Below are 22,587 nucleotides of genomic sequence, written 5' to 3'. Positions count from 1 at the left end.
TTTCTGACATTAAAAGCGGTTTGACACAGGAAGAGACTCCCTCAAAAAGCGGTGGACTCTCCATCATTGGAGGTTTTTAAGCAGAGGTTGGGTGGCCATCTGTCAGGACGCTTCAGCTGTGTGGGATATAGCTATTAATGGGGAATATGCAGGAGAAATGATTCTGAGGAGACATGGAGGTTGTCTGCAGAATTTGTACTGTTAGAATGGAAAGGGGTCAAACCATCGCAAGAGGGGTTGAAGTTTGGGGAGGTTGGATGGTTACAAAGGAATGCTCTCGGGGGTGGGGTGCACATTTTCATTCTTACTTTTTATGATTATTTGTTTGAAAAAAGGAAGAAAAGTAGAAGAAATGTTTTCAAATATAAGTGGAGGTATACAAAAATAAACATTATTTTCTATCTTATAAAAAAAAGGATGCTTCAGCTGAGATTCCTGCATAGCAGAAGATTGGACTAGAATCAGTGTTTCCCAACCTTGTGCCTCCAGCTGTTTTTGAACTACAACACCCATCATCCCTGACTAGCAAGACCAGTGGCAAGGGATGATGGGAATTGTAGTCCAAAAACATCTGGAGGCACAAGGTTGGGAAACACTGGACTAGATGACCCTGGGATCTCCTTCCAACTCTACAATGCTATTATTATGTTTCCCCTCCTCCTAAATCTGTGATATGCAACAGATTGCTGAAATGCTGTATTTGTGGTCAATAGTATTGGCCATTCTCCTCACAGCTCTTTGGGGTTGTTTATGCTATAACATACATTCCAGCATAAAACTGGTAGTATAGTCACTGTTATTCCATGGTATACATTTAATTAATCATGGAGTGAGTCATAGGCACTCCATAGGGCAGGTGTTCCTATTATGTGTGCTGACGCATTCAATAAAGGGGCTGCATATTCCTTTCCGGTGCTTACATTGGTGTGTGGATGTTACAAGCTTTTTACAGTAAAAAAGCCTTTTAAACATTATGCCTGTCACACGGACCACATATGTGCATAATGGCAGCCTCATTATGCAGTCAAATGTTTAAAGTGCCCTCAACTTTAGACCATTCCAATCTCCATTTAATTTTCGATTGCCTTTTTCCAAAAATGCTCAGAATACCGTAAGCGCGATGCCCACATGCACTCTGCTGCTCAGTGTGCATAAAAAACAAATGTGCAGAAAGCTGATAATCTGAAATGGCTTCCCACACAATTCCAACAATTTCCCCCAATCCATTGCAATTCCCTCCTTTTTCTCCAGGTTGTGATTGCATGCTGGGAACAAAATGTTTTTAAAAAGGCCAATGACAGAAATGGCTTGCCAGGTGGGAGCAACCCCCAGGTCAGTTTTTGTTCCCGATTGTTTACTGCGCCGCAGAACGCTTGTGTTAATGGGCATCCCAAGTCACTTTTAGTTTAAAGGTCTGTAGGTTGGGGCTGTGTATGGAGATAAAAGGGATGGAGTTCTGCCTTCCGCCTGTCTACAGAAGTAGGTCTATTGTTGCTCCCACAGCAAATGAAGAAATGCACTTGCCCCTTAAGAAAACAGGAATGCTTCAGTTACGTGCTCAATGATCACAACAGGTTTGATAATAGAGAGCAAGCATTCTGAGAATGTACACAATCTAGCGGCAGAATCAATTTATCAGCAAGATGTTATATTTTCGGGGAAAGGAAGAAGCCACATAACAAAAGCAGCTCGAGTTGGTTGAAAAGAAAGCCTTTAATTAACACAATGCATTGCAATTAAATTTAGAAATTAACTTCCGAACAGCTTAAAGTGCAAACTCTTAAGATGCCCTGAACATTCTGCTCCCATTGAAGTGAGGGGATTAGTCCTATTCAACTCCTTTAATTTATATCTATATGTTTATACTGGAGGTGAAGTTGTGGAGCATCGTTGCTGTCCATTGTGGCACGAATTGGAAAATGTTTCTTTACCCAGATATAATTCTTGGGTTGCACTGAATACACTCCAACCTGCTGATGTAAACTATAACTTAGGAAAAGAGCTAGGGATAGGACGGGTAACACTGCAGGGAAGTATGCACATTGTCAGGATTTTATGCAATGCAAAGGAGCAATGATTATTTTGAAGGATAGCCTTTCAAGCGATGTCTATTTCCACCTGAAAAGCAGTACGTAGTTCAGGCACCAAGTATAACTTTAAAGGCGCAGCCATTTAAATCCAGCGCCGAACAGCTTCAAGGGCCGCTCCAAAGGTCCGGAGTGCAGGATGCGTTCCTTTATATGCCATCAGGAGGGAACCTGCCTCTGCAACAAAACCTGCTCCTTGCAGCTGCTTTGCTATTTCTTCTATATCCCAGCGTCCTTCCTCTTGCTTGGCCAGCAAGTGATTAATCAGGTGAGGATAAAGGACAGTGGAGACGCAGTCTGCAACCAAGTTCTCATCCAGGAGCAAGGAAAGCAGTTCAGAGTCACAGTTGGAAGCATCAGCCTATATGGGAGGGCAAAAGAACACAACACAAAGATAATCTTATCAAAAAGGACCAGTACAATTCTCCAGAACTTCATCATGCAAATATGCAGTTGGCGTTCATGCATATTTACCAGTCAGCCCACCCAGAAATACAATTTTCTGCCCTTGCACAAGGGTCGGGACCCTTACGATCAATCCCACAAGCTGTTGTGTTTGCAAGAGTGGCTCATGAGGTTGCGACCCTCAAGCTACCGCTGACTTCCAGATTAGTTGGTGGCGAAACTGGCTTCCAGCAGACTAAGCTAGTTTGAGTGCCAGTACAGCAAGCTTAAGTGATTTGTGAACAGCATGCCCTGTCCCTACAATTTATCCAAAACCTATTAGGTAAGGTGAATTGACACTAAAGCTGGCCTCATGCTGATATGTGCATATCTGTATATCTTATTTAAAGGTTAGCTGATTTAGCGGGGTGCTTTCACAGAATGCCACACTTGTTTTAAACAGAACAAAGCACACTTTCAACCTCCAGGTAAAAACGAATGAGGAAGCCATTAGAAGATGCACACAAAAAGCCAATCCACCCTCTAAGAAGCTGCATAAAACCTCACTCATCCACAAGTGCAACTCCAGCAGATTAAACACTAATTATCCAACTATGTTTAGAAAGAGCGAATGCCTCTTTGTCTGGCATATGTTTTAAAAAGATATATAAACATATATTGTTGCTACTCAGTGTGTGGCCACTTTCTGTATTCTGATGACTGCCACAGCAGGAAGAATTATTCAGGTGGCAGCAGCCGAAATGTCCTGTGGTCCCCCACAGTTGCCAGAAATGCTTCAATGGTCCACGATGACTCCACAGTGAAAATTATTTAGAATTACAGCTTGCCTTATCTCAGTGGTTCAGTGTATAACACAGAGTGGTCTCCAGCCCAGCAGCTGGATCCCTGGGCAACACTTGCTCAGCAGGGAGGACAGCCCCTGAATGGGAGGCAGGCAGCACCAGTCTCCCCCTTGAGCTACTGCAAAATGGCCTGAATCCCAGCCTTCAAACCACAGTCATCATCAAATCAGATGGACCTCAAGGGCTGTCCTATGGAAGAGGGAACAAGCTTGTTTTCTCCTGCTCTGGAGGATAGGACTCTAACCAATGGCTTCAAGTTACAAGAAAGGAGATTCTGACTAAACATCAGGAAGAACTTTCTGACAGTAAGAGCTGTTCCACAGTGGAGCGGTCTCCCTCAAGGGGTTGTGGATAGCAGCCTCCAAACTAGGTGCGCCCTATGGGGCGAAAAATACGGTACATCAACTGAGAAGGAAGCCCTGTTGAACACAGTGATGCTTACTCCTGAGTAAGTGGAGTTACTCCTGTGCATTCTGATCCCTAAATACTGAATTAAAAAAATGAATAAATACAGATACTCCGAGAGAAGAGGTGCCAACGTATTTGCTTATTTGAAGGAATGATCCCAACAAACCCCTACTATCGCATGGATAGCATGGCTTTGTTTCAGGAAGGTGAAGAAAACCAGATGAATGCCAATGTACTGGAATCCTGGATTCATGTGCTGTCTTGGCTCTGATGTTTGATAATTCTGAAGCCTGCACTAAAGACAGGTGGAGAAAACCAGAGGAGTTCTCAATTAAACATGCAGGCAAGAGGAGTGTCTGGCCGATTCACTATTGGTTTTTGCCCATTTCTCTCCCCAGTGGATAATTTCTGCTTATCCGTCTCTCAACTCCTAGGGGAAGATTAACTGCCAAGGAGAGAGCTAAACAATAACAGACCAGCCAGAAGCTCCTCTTTCTCGCTCTGTGACTGCAGTCCTCTCCAGCCTCCTCTGCTTTTGTCAGCAGGGGAGCCTAAAAAATTCTCAGCAGGCAAGAGGTGGGCTGCTCTTGTCTGGCAAATGTAATGTGCAGCCTGCCTCTTAGTTGATGCAGCTACCAAAAGTAAACAAGCAAATAGCCCTTTAAGACAAGGGGAAAGAAACTGATCTGGCTGGAGGGCTGCAGCTGGAAAAGAGGGACCTAAGGACCCTTAGTGTCTTGCTTGTCACCTGTCAAATTGGGCACCTTTTTCTGTCATCACAGTGCAACAGAAAAAAGGTGTCCAATTAGAAACAAACATTGGATTCTACCAGTGGCTGGGAATGACGAATTGGGAGCAGATTTGTAGTGTGCTCATAATGCTTCCTTTACCATTTGGCCCTGTAGGTTTACCAGTCCCACGCCTGATGTCATATGACATCAGCTGATCAGCAGGTGGGTGTGGCTTGAGTCAAACCATGCTGCAGGTCAGCCAGGGAAGAAATGCCCAGTTAAGCCCAAGAGCTAGAGGTTCCCCATTGCTGCAAAGGTAGGGAAGGCACGCTGAACAGAAATGCAAAATAAGGGCCAAATATGCAAAGGTATTTTGCCAGTTCAAAAGCACGTCAAAGTGCAAGTAGATAAATAGGTAGCACTCCGGCAGGAAGGTAAACAGTGTTTCCATGCACTGCTCTGATTCGCTAGAAGCGGCTTAGTCATGCTGGCCACATGACTCAGAAAAACTGTCTGCAGACAAACGGTGGCTGCCTCGGCCAGTAAAGCGAGATGAGTGCCACAACCCCAGAGTCGTTTGCGACTGGACTTAACTGCTAGGGGTCCTTTACCTTTACCTTTTTATGCAAACATTAAGAGTCACATGGTATTTCCCCCACTTCTTTTCAACAGGTGTCTCGAGGGCCAATCTATTAATACTTAACTTTTAAGATTATTAATAGGAAAGCCGCCACTCACCTTAAGTTTGATTTTATAGACTTACACAATGCAAACGCTAAGGACTATAACGAGCTAAACAACAACAAAATCCCATTAAATGCTGAAAGCACCCGATTGTGCCGGGGATCTGCAGTTTCAGGTGGCCTTGACCCAAGAGCACTGCACATATGGTGTGCCCACCGCAACACCACGCAAGGTATGTTTCTGCACAGCAGGCAGGAAATGTTTTGGGCTATAATTGATGCTCATTTATTTAGCCAGGTGAATGTGAAAAACTCACACAGAGCTAAATCTGTTTCCGAAGCAGCGAAAAGGCGAGGCTTAAGGACAAAGGCATTATTGAAAAATTGAAAAGCTTCCCAAAGAAAGAACTGGGCTAAAGCTGTTTGCTCCGAAACCACTGCCCATGCAGGAGAAAAAGAATTAAGTTGGAGAACTATGTAATTGTTATTTAGCTTATTAACATAGGATCAGTATAAGAAATCCGCAGCAAAGCTCATTTTCATTTTCCAAATGTTCTCCTTTAGTGTTTTATATTTATAAATTTGATTGGAAAACAAGCCAACTGTGTCAAACGTAACCTTCAATACTCTGGCAATGAATATAAAATACTATGAGAAGTGGCCCATTGCCAGCAGTGATTTTTTTTTTTGTTAGCTTGAGATGAAAAAGGGTGTTTAAAAGTTTTGTTTTTCTTTCAGATCTTTTCTGTAGAAACAGCGCTCTGCAGAAGCTACAAAAGATGGGTGGAAGTAAGAGATAATGCTTAATAAAGACATAGGGCATGAGCCAGCCTCCATTCACATCACCCCTCACCTCTCCTGTGTGCAATAGGCTCTGTGCATAGGGGTCTTCTGTTGCCAACCCTTCTGTGAGCAGAAAGCTCACCCCCATCTCCAACCCCATTGTTCAGCCTGGACACTGAGGTCCAGCTCCGAGAGGCTTCTGGCAGTTCCCTCACTGCAAGAAGTGAAGCTACAGGGAACCACGCAGAGAGCCTTTTTGGTGGTGGCGCCTACCTTGTGGAATGCCCTCCCATCAGATGTCAAGGAAATAAACAACTAGCTGACTTTTAGAATACAACTGAAGGCAGCCCTGTTTAGGGAAGTTTTTAATGTTTAATCATATTTTTAATATTCTATTGGAAGCCACCCAGAGTGGCTGGGGAAACCCAGCCAAATGGGCGGGAATGAATGAATGAATGAATGAATAAAGTAATAATAATAATTATATCTCACGAGGTAAAGTTCAAGGTTCTCATTTTATTTGGGTCCAGGATATCATAAGGCGCGTCTGATGCTTATATCCCTGCTCAATCTGTGAGATTACTGGGGGAGTCTCTATTAGGGGTCCCCCACAGCACAGGAGCATTGCTGGTAACTTTCGGAAGCTGTGCATTTAGTATTGTGGGCCTGATTCCGTGAAACTCGCTCCCATTTGAGATTGGCTAGGCCTCCTCCCTATTAAACTGCAGGTGCTTGACGAAGTTTCTATTACAGCAGGTATTTTAGGTAAGTTGTATCATGATGTTTATTGACGGAACTAAACACTTCTATCTGTGGTTCTTGTTTGCTTTAAACATCATATTCCAGTATTTTGATTGACAGATTGTTTTATTAATTGTACTGTAAACTGCCTAGAGACCATCTATGGTGAAAATGATCTCATTTCCCATGAATATTAGCGATTGATAAATAATAGTAGTAGTAGTATTGGGACAAAATGTGAAAAGTAATACTTGTCTGAAGGGTTAAATATGTAATTTGGAAGCCACACAGCATTACTCAAAGAAATATCAATCTTAAAACTTTTCCCGCTCACACATCAAAGTTCAAAAAGCAAAATAAAAATGCAAAACCAGTACGCCTTATCCTAGATACAAACAATTCTTAAAAGCAAACATTAGCTCCCACTACCACAAACCACTTAAACAGGCAACACTAGAGTTATTTCAATTATCCATTTGCAATATTCATTGTCGAAGAAGGCCTACTTATTTCTGATGAGGGGAAAAAGAGGGAATTGGCAGTTTGCAGAAGTTTAGGCAACAACACAAGGATTCTGCAATTTCAGACAAGCCTGGGAAAGGAGCTGGTCCTTTTATTGCAGGCAAAAGCTGTCGAATCCCCAGCATCAGCACTTTCCAGCATCATCCTTTTAAATGTAAACATCCATAAAGCTGTCAGCATCATGCAACGAATGGCTAAATAATACATTGGATCAGCAAGCGAGCACTGCATTTCCTCTCCCATAGCCGTGTTTGTAAGATGTGCTAGCTCTGTGTCGGGGAAATCAATAGGCTCTGATTTGCCTTTCCAGATGCTACTTACGATTCTCCTGTTTAATGTAAACAGGGGTTGAGTTTCTGAAAGGAAACCACAGTACTGTGAAACACAAAAATGAACAAACGCTTAAATTGGCATAAGGAACGCTCCCACTTTCTTGCTCCGTGGGAAGCAGAGAGGGTTCAGCTCACCTCAGCTCACAGCTGAGCTACCATCAATTCTCTTCCTTCGCCAAGGCCATTTAGGGCAGGGAATCTGGTAAGGTCTCCGCCTCGCAAGGTGGCGCAGGGCCCTGTGCCACTTTGTGAGGCTGGGATCATTCCAGCCTCGCAAAGTAGCTCAGGGATGGTGTTGCTCTATCGGCATTGGTGGCGAGATGGCATGTAGTGGGCTCTGTTCGCCCTCCAGGGCCCACCCCCAGCATGCACAAGTGTGCATCCTGGGCACCATGTAAACACACTACACCGCAGTGCTCAAGATGTGATGGATGATGACCTGTGCCACAAACTAGATATAATGGGCACTCGTATTGGAGTGCTCTGTAGACTGATATATTTGATCTTATATATACTAGCTTTCACTCTTGTCTGATGCTCCTAACCCTTCTTTTCGGCCTTCTTAGCTTCTTTTGGATTCTTATGGACTTATATATATGTGTGTGTGTGTGTGTGTGTGTGTGTGTGTGTGTGTGTGTGTATTCTGTTTTAACTGATTTTAGTGTTTGTTTTAAAAATATTTTAATTTATTTTAAAAGATTGTACCCCTCCCTTCTTATGCTGGTCTACGACCGTAATAAAGTATTATTGTTGTTGATGATACTACCCCGCTGATCAAAGCCAAATCTCTACCTGCCCCAAACTGCACGTTTCTACTGAAGAGTAAGAAAATGGCAAATATTCGGCACACCTTTAATAAAGATCTGATTATTTAAATCCCCAAGGGGTTACAATACAGCAAACAGAAACTTTTTAAAAAAAAAAAATGCAGTGATATTTTGCTATCTCAGAATTTTCATTTCAGACAGCGGTAGCATTAACATTTGCATTAGCTGAATACTTCTGCCACATCCACAGGGAACAACAACAGACAAAACCGCTATATATACTTCAAGATATTCATGTTTATAGAGCGTTAATGGCTTACGCATAAAACAACCAAGCAACCGAAGCATGAAGCAGCCACGACGGTCTTTTGTTATTTTGCTATATAACTGGTTGGGCAGATAATATAAAATAATAATGATGATGGTGATGATGATGATAAAAGATTGTTAGTTTTAATCACCTTGAGCACATAAAGAGAGTGGCCTAACCCTATGGTTCTGCAGATTGCAGACACAAAAGCTTTCGAAAGTCTTAGTAACGGTAACAGACTCAAGGGGCCTGGTTTCCTGCATGAAGATAAAAGAGCTAATTTATTACCTGAAACGAGGAAGGCTGGTTAATTCAGCTGTTCATACCTTAGCAATAGCCGTTATCTGCTCCAGTGCCACAGAGTGAAGATCTTGATCTCTGCTTTCCAGAAGCAGCTTCAGGGACGGCAGCAGAAGGGACTGGTCGAGGAGCAGCAAACAGAGATCTTTTATGCACTGAAAAAAGCAAAGGAAATCTTGCGTAGTCAGGCATCAGAAGGGACAGGAACAAAGGGACACAACTCGAACTCGAGTTCAAGGCAACCTTGCGTCAAGTGTAAAATGAAAGTCAAACATTTTAAAACAAACTTGGGGTTGGGGGGTGGGTGAAAGAAAGGAGGAACACCCTCCAGTGGAAATTAAGCCTGAAACGTTTAAAGAATAAATCGAGTCAAAGAGATTGCCTGCTGCACTGTAGATAAAAAGCGACCTGGGGATTCCTATTGTGTGATCTGCACAGAGAAGAATCAAATCACTTACACCGCCTGTGCACATCAAGAGAGGAGGCAGACAGACATTAAAGAGAGTTTCATAGTTTTACTAAGAGCTTCTTCTTCTTGACTTGAGAGAAGGTATATGCTACAGTCCAGCCTTGGGGAACTTTTGGCCTTCCAGATGTTGCTGAACTACACATCTCGTTTGCCCTAACAAGCATGGCCAATGGCTAAGGATGGTGGGAGTTGTAGTTCAGAAACTACAACTAGTCCAAAATTCCCCCAAACCTTCCACAGCTAGTGGCTGGCCATTCTTTCACCACCATGTCCTCCTCCTGTTGGGAAATGAAGTACCCAGCAGCCTGAGATATGAGGAGATTGTGCTGTTTCTATGTCCGGTAACTGACTACAGCGCCCTTGCTTCCTCCCCTGCCCTGTCCCTCCCACTGAACACCTCCTCCCTTTCCGCTGGGAAAGAAAAGACCCTGTGGCTTTGAGCCTCAGCAGCTCCTCCTCTGGACACCTTGCACTGCTTTGTCCCCCCAACAAGCCAAGGGATGGCCACTGGGCTGTAACATATGCCAAAGTTTAATTCTTTGTTATGCTGTTGCAAAATGTCCTTTTATGGTGTTGTAAAGCTCTTTCGTGTACATCTGTCATCTCACCTCTGCATCCACAGGCAGGAATGCTAATGTATCTGAGAAAAAAATGCAAAACCACTAGGATTCAACCATGATTTACTGGGACATCCAAATGCAAGCTAACTTAAAAAAAACTTTTTAGAAGCCCCATATTGGCAATGAGTTCAGTTCTGGGACCACTTGCAGGTGGACAAGTCAAGAACGAGCTTAGGACCCTCGTACCTACGGGACCACCTCTCCTGGTATGTCCCACGGAGGCCCTTACGGTCTTCAAACAAAAACATCTTGGAGGTTCTGGGCCACAGAGAGCTTAGGCTGGCCTCAAACCAGAGCCAGGGCTTTTTTGGCTGTGGCTCCGATCTGGTGGAACACTCTGTTATGAGACACAAGGGCCCTGCGGGACTTGACATCTTTCCGCAGGGCCTGCAAGACAGAGCTGTTCCACCAGGCCTTTGGTCAGGGCACAGCCTGACCCGCTCCTTTGGTAATCCTCACAGAACTCTAGCCCAATGGTTGCCATTAATCTGATTTGAACTGATTTTATAATGAAATGATTTTAGAATGTTGTATCATTTTACTGTTTTTAGCCGCTCTGAGCCCAGCTTCAGCTGGGGAGGGATATAAATAAATGATGATGATGATGATGATGATGATGAAGCAGAGCTGAGCAGCCCTACTTCTATCTACTACCAATACCTATTCACATTTAAATGGATATGGACAGGAAGGCCAGAAACTAAACAGCATCTAAATACTTATTTCCTTGTGGAGTGAGACTGGAATAAAAACAAGAAGTTGTCAGAAGCCAATACTGCTGTGTGACAGAGATCTGTTCTTTAGAACTTCCTGCACCCTCACTATACTGGCCTGGTTCACATGCCAGGCTAAGTTGTTGAGTTTATTTGATTTAATATTTGTATTTGTGTTCAGAATGCAAATGTGAAAATGTTGAGCTCAAAGCGGCTCAAAAGAGCATTGAAAAACAATAACCATTGCAATCGCTATTAATTTAAAACATGATAGCATATAAAGCAAAGAGTGAATTAAATCCAAACAATTAATGCAATTCAATAAAGCCATAGAAACTCAATGGTATTGCCGGGATACTTCCTAATCACTTGGAGCAAAAAAAAAAAAAAAAAAAAAAAAAAAAAAAGGATTTAGCTGTTGGTTATCCAATGTACTGGGATCCACATTCACTATACATGAATTATAGACACTTACACGGAACTATACATTTAAAAATCATTTGGGATGGCTGGGCAAGGTTGCTAAGTCACAGGTGGCTTCAGGCTTCAGGCCTAGATTCAAACATGTGCGCTTCTGGAAAGCATCTCACAACCACTTTGCTCCTGGCTCTTTTCTGTCCTGTGCTGCTATATCCCATGGTTAATCTCTCTCTCCTTGTTAAACACAAGTCCAGGTCTTGACAATACACTAACTTAAACCTTGGCTTAGCATAACATGGTGTGTGGGGAGGGGGGGGGAGATAGGAAAAAAATAATAGAAAGAAGCAAAGTGGTTGGGACTCCTTTTCCGGGATGCCATACATTTGTGTGGTCCTGGTAAGCCATAGTTAGTATTACTGTGTTGTGTGAACAAGGCTATTGTTTTAGACACTTGCAGAAAGCTTTTTTATTATTATTTCAACAAGTTTACCTGCTTACGCACACTTGCTTTTAAAGTTCTGCTGCTTTTATCTGTGCTTTTACTGATAATTATCTATGGGCACGTCTTATGATGAAGTGGTTTCTACATTTTTCTAGATAAAATAATAAAAAAGAAGTATTCATAATGCCGACTGTGTGCTTAGCTGGCTCCTGAAATGGGCAGCAGCTAAATCATGCAAATTTAGGATAATCACATTTCTTGGGTTAGTCTATATCACAGTTTAAGAGCAGCCCAAACAATCTCAGCGGCTCAACTATGAGTAAGCAGGAGGGGACTTTGCTCTGGGAAGGATGGTTCCATGTTTGGCTCCCTGTCCGTTAGCCACTGCTAAATGGGACACAGTGTTATGCCTCCACCAGTCCATAGGTCACCACTGTTTTAGACGCATCGGTGAAACCGTTCTGAGTGTATTTCTTGTAGCTCTTTGCTACTGTGCTTTAGTTACCTATCCCACCCCCCCCCATGCTGGCCAGGCTCTAGGAACTAGAATCTTTGGGGTTCTTTTGAAAGAAATTTTATTGTTCTGTCAAGCCTCTTATGATGATGCTTCCTCACTTAAGGTTTTGATGGGTTTGCAGATATAAAATGTTACTGACGCTATAAAACTGCTGCTTCACCCAGGCTTTGCATTCTAACAGCCATCAGCATTTATTTTTGCAAACACTGTGCCCATGGCAATAAACTGGACTTCCAAGACACGCAGAAATTGCAGTTCCAAGACATGCATTGTGTGAAAATACACATAATGCTCAGTGCTAGAGAAATACAATATTCACTGTTTCGTCCTGTGCTCTGTAACACTTTCGTTGTTGCTTTTCACCAAAAATGAAGTGGAAAAGAGGCAACTTTGAAAAGACTAGAAAACTAAATTAAATGACTTTAAAGTTGACTAGTACTTTCAGTCACCCTATTCACCTATTGTTCCAGTGCAGGTGTTCACCCGAGAGTACAGCTGGTGAATGAAAGATTTAGACCATTCATTTGATAAAGAAGCAACAAAACACTCACGGGACACGAACAGCCAAATCCCAGAACGTTGCAGCTCTGTTTTGCCTTCGCCACCTATGTTTGGCATAGGCTTGCTTAACTTGAAAATGGGTTGCTAAATACCTTCAGCATCACAGTAGGAGACGCCATGAACAACCCTTCCTTCTAACTGTAAACTCAAAATCCTTGTGCTGGGGGAAATAAGAGTCAAAACAGGGCCACCGAGGAACAAGAGGGAGGTATTAGCAAGCAGAAGCAGTACAAAAAGAAAATCTTAGAAAACCCAAAAATCTCAATAAAGGAGCGACCTTGTTCTCTCAAACGGCCCATTGAGGGTTGAGAAGGCTCAGTAGACACCAGGAACTATGTGATACTGATTGTCAGTTGGGGTGGGGGTAACAATGGGAAGAAAATTCAGCTTATACTTTCCCAAAAGGATGTATGGCTGGCTGGCACGCACCCTGAAGGAGCTCCATCTGTTAGTGAGTGGGTTGTGTAAGAAGGCTTGCACGAGGAGCAAAGCCCAGTGAAAACGAATGGGTGTTAGAAAGCAAAAATGCCTGATGAACGGAGGAAATAGTGCTTTGCCTGCATGGAAGGAGTTTGCAGTTAAGGCAAACTTATTTCAGTACTTACTTACAAATGTATTCCTATGCTGAAGAAGGAAAAGAGCCCTGCTGGATCAGGTGCGCTCCCCACACTGGCCGAAGAGATGCCTCTGTGATGTTCGCAAGCAGAATGTTGACAGCAAACACAGCCACTGATGAATTTGCTACTCATGCAAATGGGCTCATCTCTTGCTAGGACTCTTTTAAGAGAACAAACTCACCTCTGTGGAGAGCACGTGCTTTGTCTCATATAAAGAGCGGCAGAATTTCAAAATTTCATTCCCTGCATTCTCCTTCTGGTCCTGCGGGCTTGTCGTGAGCATCATGGTTCCCAGTTTTACCCAAGGGTTATTACTAGGGCATGCTCTAAAATGCGAGAAAAAAGACATTTCTTGAAAGCAAACTGATCAAGCAAGCAAACATGTACGTACCACAGCCATCTGCTTAGCAATATAAACCGAGGAGCAAGGTATAACAGATCCAGAAGAAAAAGAATCAAGATCAAGTGGAAAGAATCCTTGCTTTGCAGCCATCAATGGGGCCAGCTGCCATGAGGGGAAGTCTCGCCTTCCAATCTAGGAAGGCAGACACCCAAATGGAAGAGAAATACATCTCTCCATAGGGTACCACCATATTTATGTATCTCTCTCCCTCTTTCTCTCTAGAGCATCTGCCTTACATGCAAAATGTCCCAGGTTCGACCCCTGACATCTCCAGCAAGGGCTGGAAACGATCCCTCTCTGAAACCATGGAGAGCTGCTGCCAGGTAGTGTAGTTTAATCACAGAATCATAGAGTTGGAAGGGACCCTGAGGATCATCTAGTCCAACCCCCTGCAATTCAGGAATATGCAGCTGTCCCTTACGGGAATCAAACCTGCAACCTTGGCGTTATCAGCACCGTGCCTTAACCAACTGAGCTATCCACTGGCTCAGCAGAATGCAGCTCCCGGTGTCCCTCTGAAGGCTTAATCAAAAGCTCTGCGAGATCAGAATGAATAGCAATTACTGCTCTATTTTTCCAGCTAAAAGCAAAGTTTATAAACCGAGAACAAAGACTATGAATGAATGTGCGCACGCACAGGAAGAGGAAGATCTTTATATGCCACATAAAAAGCGGTGGCATTCGTAGAGGCAGATCGCTGCATTATGAAGACTGAATCACACACATCTGCTTTCCTTACAATGGCAAGATGTGCTGGCTTTGTGTCTACCGAGCCACATGCAGGTGAAATGGGTCCATGTGGGATTACAATATGAAAAATGAACAACATAGAATTTTGTCTGGGATGGAAGGAGCAACTAAGGAGGTAAGGAGTTCTCCATCTCCAGCATCAAATCCATGGGCATCAATAAGCAATTTTTCCACAGGCAAATTACTGGTGAATGCACTCAACATAAAATGATTACTGAAGAGGAACACTTAAGTCCTCACAGAGATAAAACAACAGCTTTCCAGATTAGTTAGCTCTGAGTAAGGCACTTAGCACAGTGGTGTTGTACTATCTAAGATGCCAACTGCTGCAGGAATTAGTTTCTTGGGCCATTTTAGTACTGTAATACATACTATTTTTTTTAAAAAAAGAGGATTAATATTTAGCTCATGGAAATTTGTGTCTGCCTAAATAGCTCAGTTGGGTTAGAGCATGGTGCTGATAATGCCAAGGTTGCAGGTTTGATCCCCATATGGGACAACTGCATATTCCTGCAATGCAGGGGGTTGGACTAGAATCAGTGGTGGAGAACCTATGGCACGTGTGCCAGAGTGGGCACGCAGAGCCCTCTCTCTGGGCGCGCGCGCCATTGCCCCATCAGTGCCGTTTCTGGATGACCCATGGGACCCCTTCCAATACCGCGACTCGCGGCCTGCTGACCTGGAGACCAGCATTCTCCTACTCGCAAGTAAAGCCCAGCAGCTGCATGCTGAGGAAGAAGGGCCTGTTGGCAACCGGCCAGGAGCCTCTTCCCCACCCACTGATGAAAGAGGGTGGGAGGCTTGTCCTCACGTGCCCCAACCTACAAGGCAAGCAACGTCCATAACTCCTCCTCCTCCTGCCCAGCCCATGCTTCTGACCTTCCCCTCTGAGGTGAATTTTGTAAGAAGGGAGCCCAGGACTCCTTGGGGTTGGGTGACAGAGAAAGTTGGGGGATGAAGAGGCGGTGTGTTCTTTCTGTGGGGTCATGTCATGGTGTGCAGCTGCCGCCGCTGATGAGTGCCTCTGCTGTGCTAGGACGGGCCTAGTCAGGCATCCGCTTTGGTTCGCGCCTTCCCAGCCGCAGGTCACCCTTGTCCAACCTCGAAGGGTTGGCGGTGGGGCCTGCAAGCCGGAACCTGGAGTGGGATAAACCAAAAGCGAAGGGCTGGCTAGCACCTGGGAAGACCCGGGTTGAGGTCATGAAGCTCACCTGGGTGACCACTGCCTCTCAGCTTCCCCTACTTCGCAGGCTTGTTGTGGGAACTAAAGTAAAGGTAAAGAGACCCCTGACCATTAGGTCCAGTCGTGGCCAACTCTGGGGTTGCAACACTCATCTCGCTTTATTGGCCGAGGGAGCCGGCGTACAGCTTCCAGGTCATGTGGCCAGCATGACTAAGCCGCTTCTGGCGAACTGAGGAGCGCACGGAAACGCCGTTTATCTTCCCGCTGGAGCAGTACCTATTTATCTACTTGCACTCTGACGTGCTTTTGAACTGCTAGGTTGGCAGGAGCAGGGACTGAGCTACGGGAGCTCACCCCATTGCGGGAATTTGAACCGCCGACCTAATAAACAACTGCTCCTTTTCCCTTATGGGGTACCCAAGAGCCTGTATCATTATTGTCCCATATTTAATTGCCTTGTTGGCACTTTGCGGTAAATTAGTGGGTTTGGGGTTGCAGTTTGGGCACTCGGTCTCTAAAAGGTTTGCCACCACTGGACTAGATGATCCTCAGGATCCCTTCCAACTCTACAATTCTAAGGTTCTATGAGCAAATACTTACACATTTGCACTTTTCATAGGTGGCCAGGCTTGCAGGAGCATGACTAAATGCTGGAATTCTCCATGATCCTTACTAGATCCCAAAAGGTTGAGGAAAAGGCTGTACCTCTTTTCTTCATTTTCAATATCAGTTATTTCCACCTAAGGAATTGAGAGAATGAAGCACGTTAAGTGTAGGGTTTGTTGGGGTTCAGATTAATGAGCCGACTATTTTCAGCAATAAATAAGATAATATTCCTATATGGCACTGAAGTCACATTTGAAACAATACAGAAGCAGTCGACGGGATTTTCCTAGGAAACATTTTATTCAGTCTCATCTGCAATTATGTATGCTGAACACACAGAAACACAGAGATAATACGAAATTACTAGGAGTTATGGTCTCCAAACAACATTAAACCCGTGCAAGCAGATTAATGGAATAGTACAAATGATTCCCCCACCTCCTTGAATTCCCTAGACAAACAAAATTTATTATACTTTACCAATGCAGATTACTGTATATGAAATGGAACATTTGTACTGTAACATTATATCTTAAAAGATCTTATGCTTTGATATGAAGTACCATCTATCAGAATCAGAAAAATCTTTACTTGCATCAGCCACTAGCCATAGCAATAAAATAAAATAAAATGTACTGAAGACAGAGGTAAAAACTTAACTATAGAAAATACATTTTGGGGGTTTATGTCAATAATCAAATGGACAACAAAACGTTGGTGAAACAATTGACAATCAAGCCTTTTGCCCACTAGCTGTTTCTCCAAAATTTATAGTTAAAAAGAGGGCTACCAGAGGAATTTTTAAGTGTATAGATGCAGAGCTGCAAACTCAACTCCTTGGAATATGATATGGTGAGGGACAAACCAGAAAACTACAAGTTCCTGGCTGAGCTATTGGAAATTAGCTCCAAATGAAACAGGTAGTCCTCTCCCAAGAAGCAGAAGGTATACTAATGTTCCCACTGATAAGAGGAATGGAAGCATTTTTAAAAAAAGAAATTGGGTATCTGGACATAGTGGAAGCGACAAGCACAGAGCCTTAAAGGAATTGGGGCTAAAACTGATGTCATGGAACATAGCAGGCTGGCGTTCAAAGCAGAATAATAAACAGCTGATGAACTATTTTGAGCAATTTGATATTATTCTGCTACAAGAAACATTGCAGAATAACTCTATAGTCCATTTATATAGAACCCCCCAAAAAAGTCAACTTGCACTAAATGAATATTAAAAAACAACAAGCCACCATCTTTAAAATAAATTGAAGTATATTTCAGTGCTAACTGTAAGACTCCTTAACTGAAGCAATCTTTTAAAAAGCAGTGCAGGGATGAGAAACTGGACAAAAAAATGAGATAAAACAGAAGATGGGGGGAAACTAGGTTTGAGTTTTGAAGGAATGGGAGTTCAAAGACAGATTAATGCTACCGTTTCATAATAAAGTGCTATTTAAAAACTTATGCACCGTGCACTTTGAGAATAAATATTTTAGGTGTGCAATGACCCCAAGTTTCAGTATGGACTTCAATTTGGTGCTTCAGAAAATAGGCCACCTTTTCTCTGAGGCACTATATAGGTTACCAGACCAGTTTCTGGGGCTATCCAAAACCACTTTCTCTTTGTTTTCTTGCTCCCCTCTCCCCTTCTCTATTGGGGAAACTAAAAATGGTTATAACTTCACTTCCCCTTCTTTGGCAGAAGTGGATGAAATTAAGAGGCATGCTAGACCTTCTAGTGGAGATAAAGTCTGCCAAATTTGAGCCAAATAGATCCAGGGGATCTTGTCCTGGATAGCTCTAGAACGCAACATTTTCAAAAACTATTTCCTGGGGGAGAGGGGAACAGAATTAAATGGCATTTGTAGACAAGCTTGCTCCTTCTGAGAAGAAGAAGAAGAAGAGTTTGGATTTGATATCCCGCTTTATCACTGCCCGAAGGAGTCTCAAAGCGGCTAACATTCTCCTTTCCCTTCCTCCCCCACAACAAACACTCTGTGAGGTTAGTGGGGCTGAGAGACTTCAGAGAAGTGTGTCTGGCCCAAGGTCACCCAGCAGCTGCATGTGAAGGAACGGGGACGCGAACCCAGTTCACCAGATTACGAGACTACCGCTCTTAACCGCTACACCACACTGGCTCGCCACATGAGGGCATGAACTAGTTTCATGAGGGTGGCTGCACTGTTTTCCCCACAAGGGCAGCGGTCATAGTTTTGAGTGGATATAAAAGGAGCCATTTATTCTTTCCCAGTGTTTATGGAGAATTAGTCTGAAAACTGTTTCCCCAGGTAAGAAACCTACCAAACTGCAGACAAATGACTCCGTTTGTTTCTGTGTGTGTGTGCGCACGCTAAGCACTGTTAAAAGTTGATTATTTAGGTGTGTTTGGAAATAACTAAATGGGATTCACTGTCAGGGTAAAATCATGAGAATTTAAGGGCGGTATATACTTATTTTTTAATGAAATAAAATCAATTAGTCACATAATCAATAGATTCCTACCCATTATTAAGATTATAATGGGAAGAGCTATCAGAATCTCTTGGAAAGGGCTGGGGCATCAAGGTAAGTGGAGGGGATAATATCATTACAATGTAAATTAAAATTAAATTATAACCCAAGAGGACAAACAAATATCGAAACTAGTGAAATACAACAAACAAGTTTGGTAATTAATTCAAATCAAGAAGAGACAGTGGGCTTTTAAAACAAATAAATAAACCATAAATCTAAATCATTCCTGTGCCAAGGCAAAACGCTACTGAAATGGTTCAACTTGTCAGGTATTTTATGACTACTGCATACAAATGAATATATACATAATGTAAGCATAGTGATTATATTCTGCACCAGGCAAAAAGGAATAAATGCAATACAAAAATTAACATTGCAAAATATTAAATAAACAAGTGGCAATTAACCTTCATTTGCATGTTTTCCTTCATATGAAAATACAGTGTATATTCAGCACTATAGATTTCTGAACCCAACCCTGGTGGTTCAAGGTAACAAATAAGTCAGTTTCCTTAAAATGCAGGCTTACTAGGTAATTCATATGATGTGACTAATTTCCCTGATAATCTGAAGCTATCCTCCATGTAAGCAACTCAGTAGAAAGGAGATGATTCAGTAAAGGTTCAAGATTCCTACCCCACCAAATGTAGCCTTGTTCACTAGCTCACAATAATCCATATACAAGTGGCAAAACTTTCTAAAAGAAATATTTTCATTAGAAGCACTGGCATTCTCAGGAACGGGCTGAAATGAGAGCTAAGAAATAATACTGATATAGTCTAGGACTTGTAGGGTCTGAGCATTTTCCTTTCATAGAATTACTGGATGTTTAGAGAAACTATGTTCTTTGGTCGAATGCTTGCAAAACTACCTGCCATTACTCACCCACAAAGTCTCAGAGCAGAAGATTTACTAATGCCCTAGCAAAATCCACGTTAATACATGCGGCACTGTGTACAAGTAAGTGTCTCACAAATATTCTGAGGCCCTTGACTGCAAACATGAATGTGAATTAATGTATCATTAAATGCAGAATGGCAAAGAAGGCACCTGAGAGTAGTCCCTTATTGCGACAATACATTCTCAGTCGCGGTGAAGCGCTGCTAAAAAGAAACGCCACATTCAGATTTATTTCCAGCGGAAGGGCTTTCAAAATAAATAAATAAAATTTGAAATGGGATGTGCGCTTTACCTTAAGACGCTGTGCTGCGGTGACATGAAATAGGGATGTGAACTTGAATGCAATCTCCCACTGATTCAATTACACCTCAGTCTCCACTCGTGGCTTTATTGAGCCATGTAGGCAATTATGACACACATGGCAACATGAAGCTGTGGTGGAGGCTCCTTCCTCCAGAGGAGGTTAACTTCAAATGGAAGACGCTGATTGATAAATTATTATTCCAACTTCACTGAGAGGAAACGCGGTGTAGGTAAATTATTGGCTCGGCTCAGGTTCCTCTTTAGTATCTTAGATAAGTGCTAGATTTATGGAGAGGAATTAATTATTCCGAGTACCTCAGCTAGACCACAATCATTGCCCACTCAGAGACTTCAGCTTCTGCAGTGCACACAAAGTGACAATTTTTGTTCAGTGCCCGTGGAATTACTTAGACAACATTTGGTATCTATCAATGTCAGAGCTTGCAATACATACTAATGCGATTTTTGGATAGTGCAAAATTTTTTAGCTGAATGTTCTGATACTATCAGGGCACTGTGTAAGTTATTCAGTTGTGGCGTCCGTCCTGTCAAGTCTGCAGGTGCACCCCTTCATTCTAAAAAGCATTCACCACTCGAAATTCAATCTGGAAATTACCACGGTAAATATATATATCTGGCTATTTAGTTCAGGAAACTGGTGGAGCTCCTGGGTTCATTCAAATTTCCCTAAGGCAGTCATTTTTTGCAAACCTGAGGACAGAAGAGTTGAGGTCAAAGAATAGGAAAGTGTTCCAAAGTCACTAGGAAGTTGAACTGCTGGCTGAATTAGATGCTATATTGTTATTTCACGGTTCATATTCGCAGCACATCTGAAAAAAACAGCAATATATATTCTCCAGCACTTTGCAGATGAAAATAGAGATGTTATTCTTGTTAAGTGAAAAATCATAGCCACCTTTTCCTCTCGCTACTACAACTTCTTAAGGGTTCTATTAGAATGTGTGTTTGTTGTCAAGTTTACCATAAGAAGTCTGTCTGTAGGTCTACATGCCCACATATCCATAGGCATAAAGGTAAAGGTGTAATAAAATAACTCTGAGGAATGCTTTATCTCAGAATGGATCTGGTCCTACGTACTACAGAATGGCTACAAAGCCAGCCAATTCCAAGATTTAAGCTCCAGATCAGGGCGAGGAACCTGTGGCCCTCCAGATGTTGCCGAATACCATCTCCTATCAGTCCTGGCCAGCCTGGTCAATGATCAGAGGTGGTGGGTGCTGCAGACATTCAAGCAAGAAGCTGAAGCAGAACATATGCACACTATGAGTGTTTCCACCTTTCCCCCATTTACATCACTTCTTCTTAGTTCAATGCCTTCTTCGTGGATCAGTCTGCCTTAATGGATAACCCAACTAGTCCAGCGCCACAGTGCACCATCACAGATCAATTAGATTTGGTTGCAAAACGACATTACTGGGGGTAAGTAAATCGGAGTGAAAACAGTGCTTGCTGATTAGGTATGTTGCCCAGAGAAGTGAGTGGGAGGGAGTGGTTTTGCTGCTGTGGGAAGTGCTTGTGAGAAATGCCCCATTTTCGGCTGGCTCACAACCTCCTCTTTAATGCCTGACCTTCCCAGAATGCAAACTTTGAGCCCGAGAGTGTGCCTTAAATCATTAAGTAGTCAGCAAAGAGCAACAGAGAAGTGCTGTGACAACAGCAGAAAAGGACCCATCACACCTAGATATACTAAAGGAAAAAAACAGCTCAGCTACATAGGTTTGTTCTGGAAATAAAAGAGGGGAAATCTTCCAAACAGGCTATTTTTTCCCCCTTTAAGGAAAATGTCACCATTCTGAGGCACATTTTTAATGCTCCGTTTAACTAGAAAATTATAGACCCTGAAGACCTTAGATAAAACGCATCATGGGGATTACAAAACAATGCAACTCACTCTTGGACTCCCTAGTTACCCCGTCCCCAAACACCATTTCCCCAGTGGGGTGCCATTGGAATGTGCATTAAGGTCTCCCAAGCCTTTGAAAAATAGGGACATCTGGATTTCTTAATTTTCTTAACTAATCATTACAGAGCTGGAAATAGCTGTGCTTCCGACTGTGAGATAGGTAGCTTCCTTCATAAAGCACATTTTTAATTCTGCACAAGCTGGCCTGCTTCCCAGCAGTACATTGATTTGTGGGACTACTAACTTATAGCACCTAAAGCATAATTAAATATTAAGTCCCACTTTGATGTATGCAAAGTCTGGCTAAGAGGATTACTTAGACACACCGAAGGTGGCTTTCACACACTTTCTGGTAATTGAACATTGCAATATCATTAAAATTATCTTTACACAATAAGAATCCACATCCATCACTGGCATTATCTAGAGTACCTTTACGTGTTGGGAAGGAAATTGGGGAGGGGGGGAATATACTGTTAAAAAGGAATACCAAAAGAAGGCAAAGAGAAGGATGGAATGATTATTTAAATATGTGTAACAGACAATGAGAATGTGTAATTATGTTACAGGCATTTTGCAAACCCCAAAATAGAAAGTGCTGATTAAAACAACATGCAAAGTTTTATGTTCACCCTCAAACTCTAAAGAGGTGTGAAATATTTTAATCCACGGGGCAAAGGCTTCAAGTATATGGATAAGTATCCCCCCCAAAAAATTTTATGTTATTTATTGAATTAA

At 42.7% G+C, this 22,587-nt stretch overlaps 1 protein-coding gene across 2 annotated transcripts in view; it reads right to left on the bottom strand.

The window, feature by feature from the left end:
• Window positions 1–1,689: 1,689 nt before the first annotated feature.
• Window positions 1,690–22,587, bottom strand: part of NBAS (NBAS subunit of NRZ tethering complex) — a 178,468-nt gene continuing 157,570 nt past the window's right edge. For both annotated transcript variants that reach the window (XM_081905888.1, XM_081905889.1), the window contains 4 exons: window positions 16,207–16,346; window positions 13,452–13,596; window positions 8,938–9,066; window positions 1,690–2,448 (listed from right to left, as the gene is read on the bottom strand). In XM_081905888.1, coding sequence (XP_081762014.1) covers window positions 2,173–2,448; window positions 8,938–9,066; window positions 13,452–13,596; window positions 16,207–16,346 — 690 coding nt within the window. In that variant the 3' untranslated portion in view covers window positions 1,690–2,172. The remainder of the gene's footprint in view (window positions 2,449–8,937; window positions 9,067–13,451; window positions 13,597–16,206; window positions 16,347–22,587) is intronic.

This window comes from Podarcis melisellensis (genome assembly GCF_964234715.1).
Source record: "Podarcis melisellensis genome assembly, chromosome: 3".
Lineage (NCBI taxonomy): Eukaryota > Metazoa > Chordata > Lepidosauria > Squamata > Lacertidae > Podarcis > Podarcis melisellensis.
Note: the sequence above shows the minus strand (reverse complement) of the source record. Positions and strands in the feature narration are given on the sequence as shown.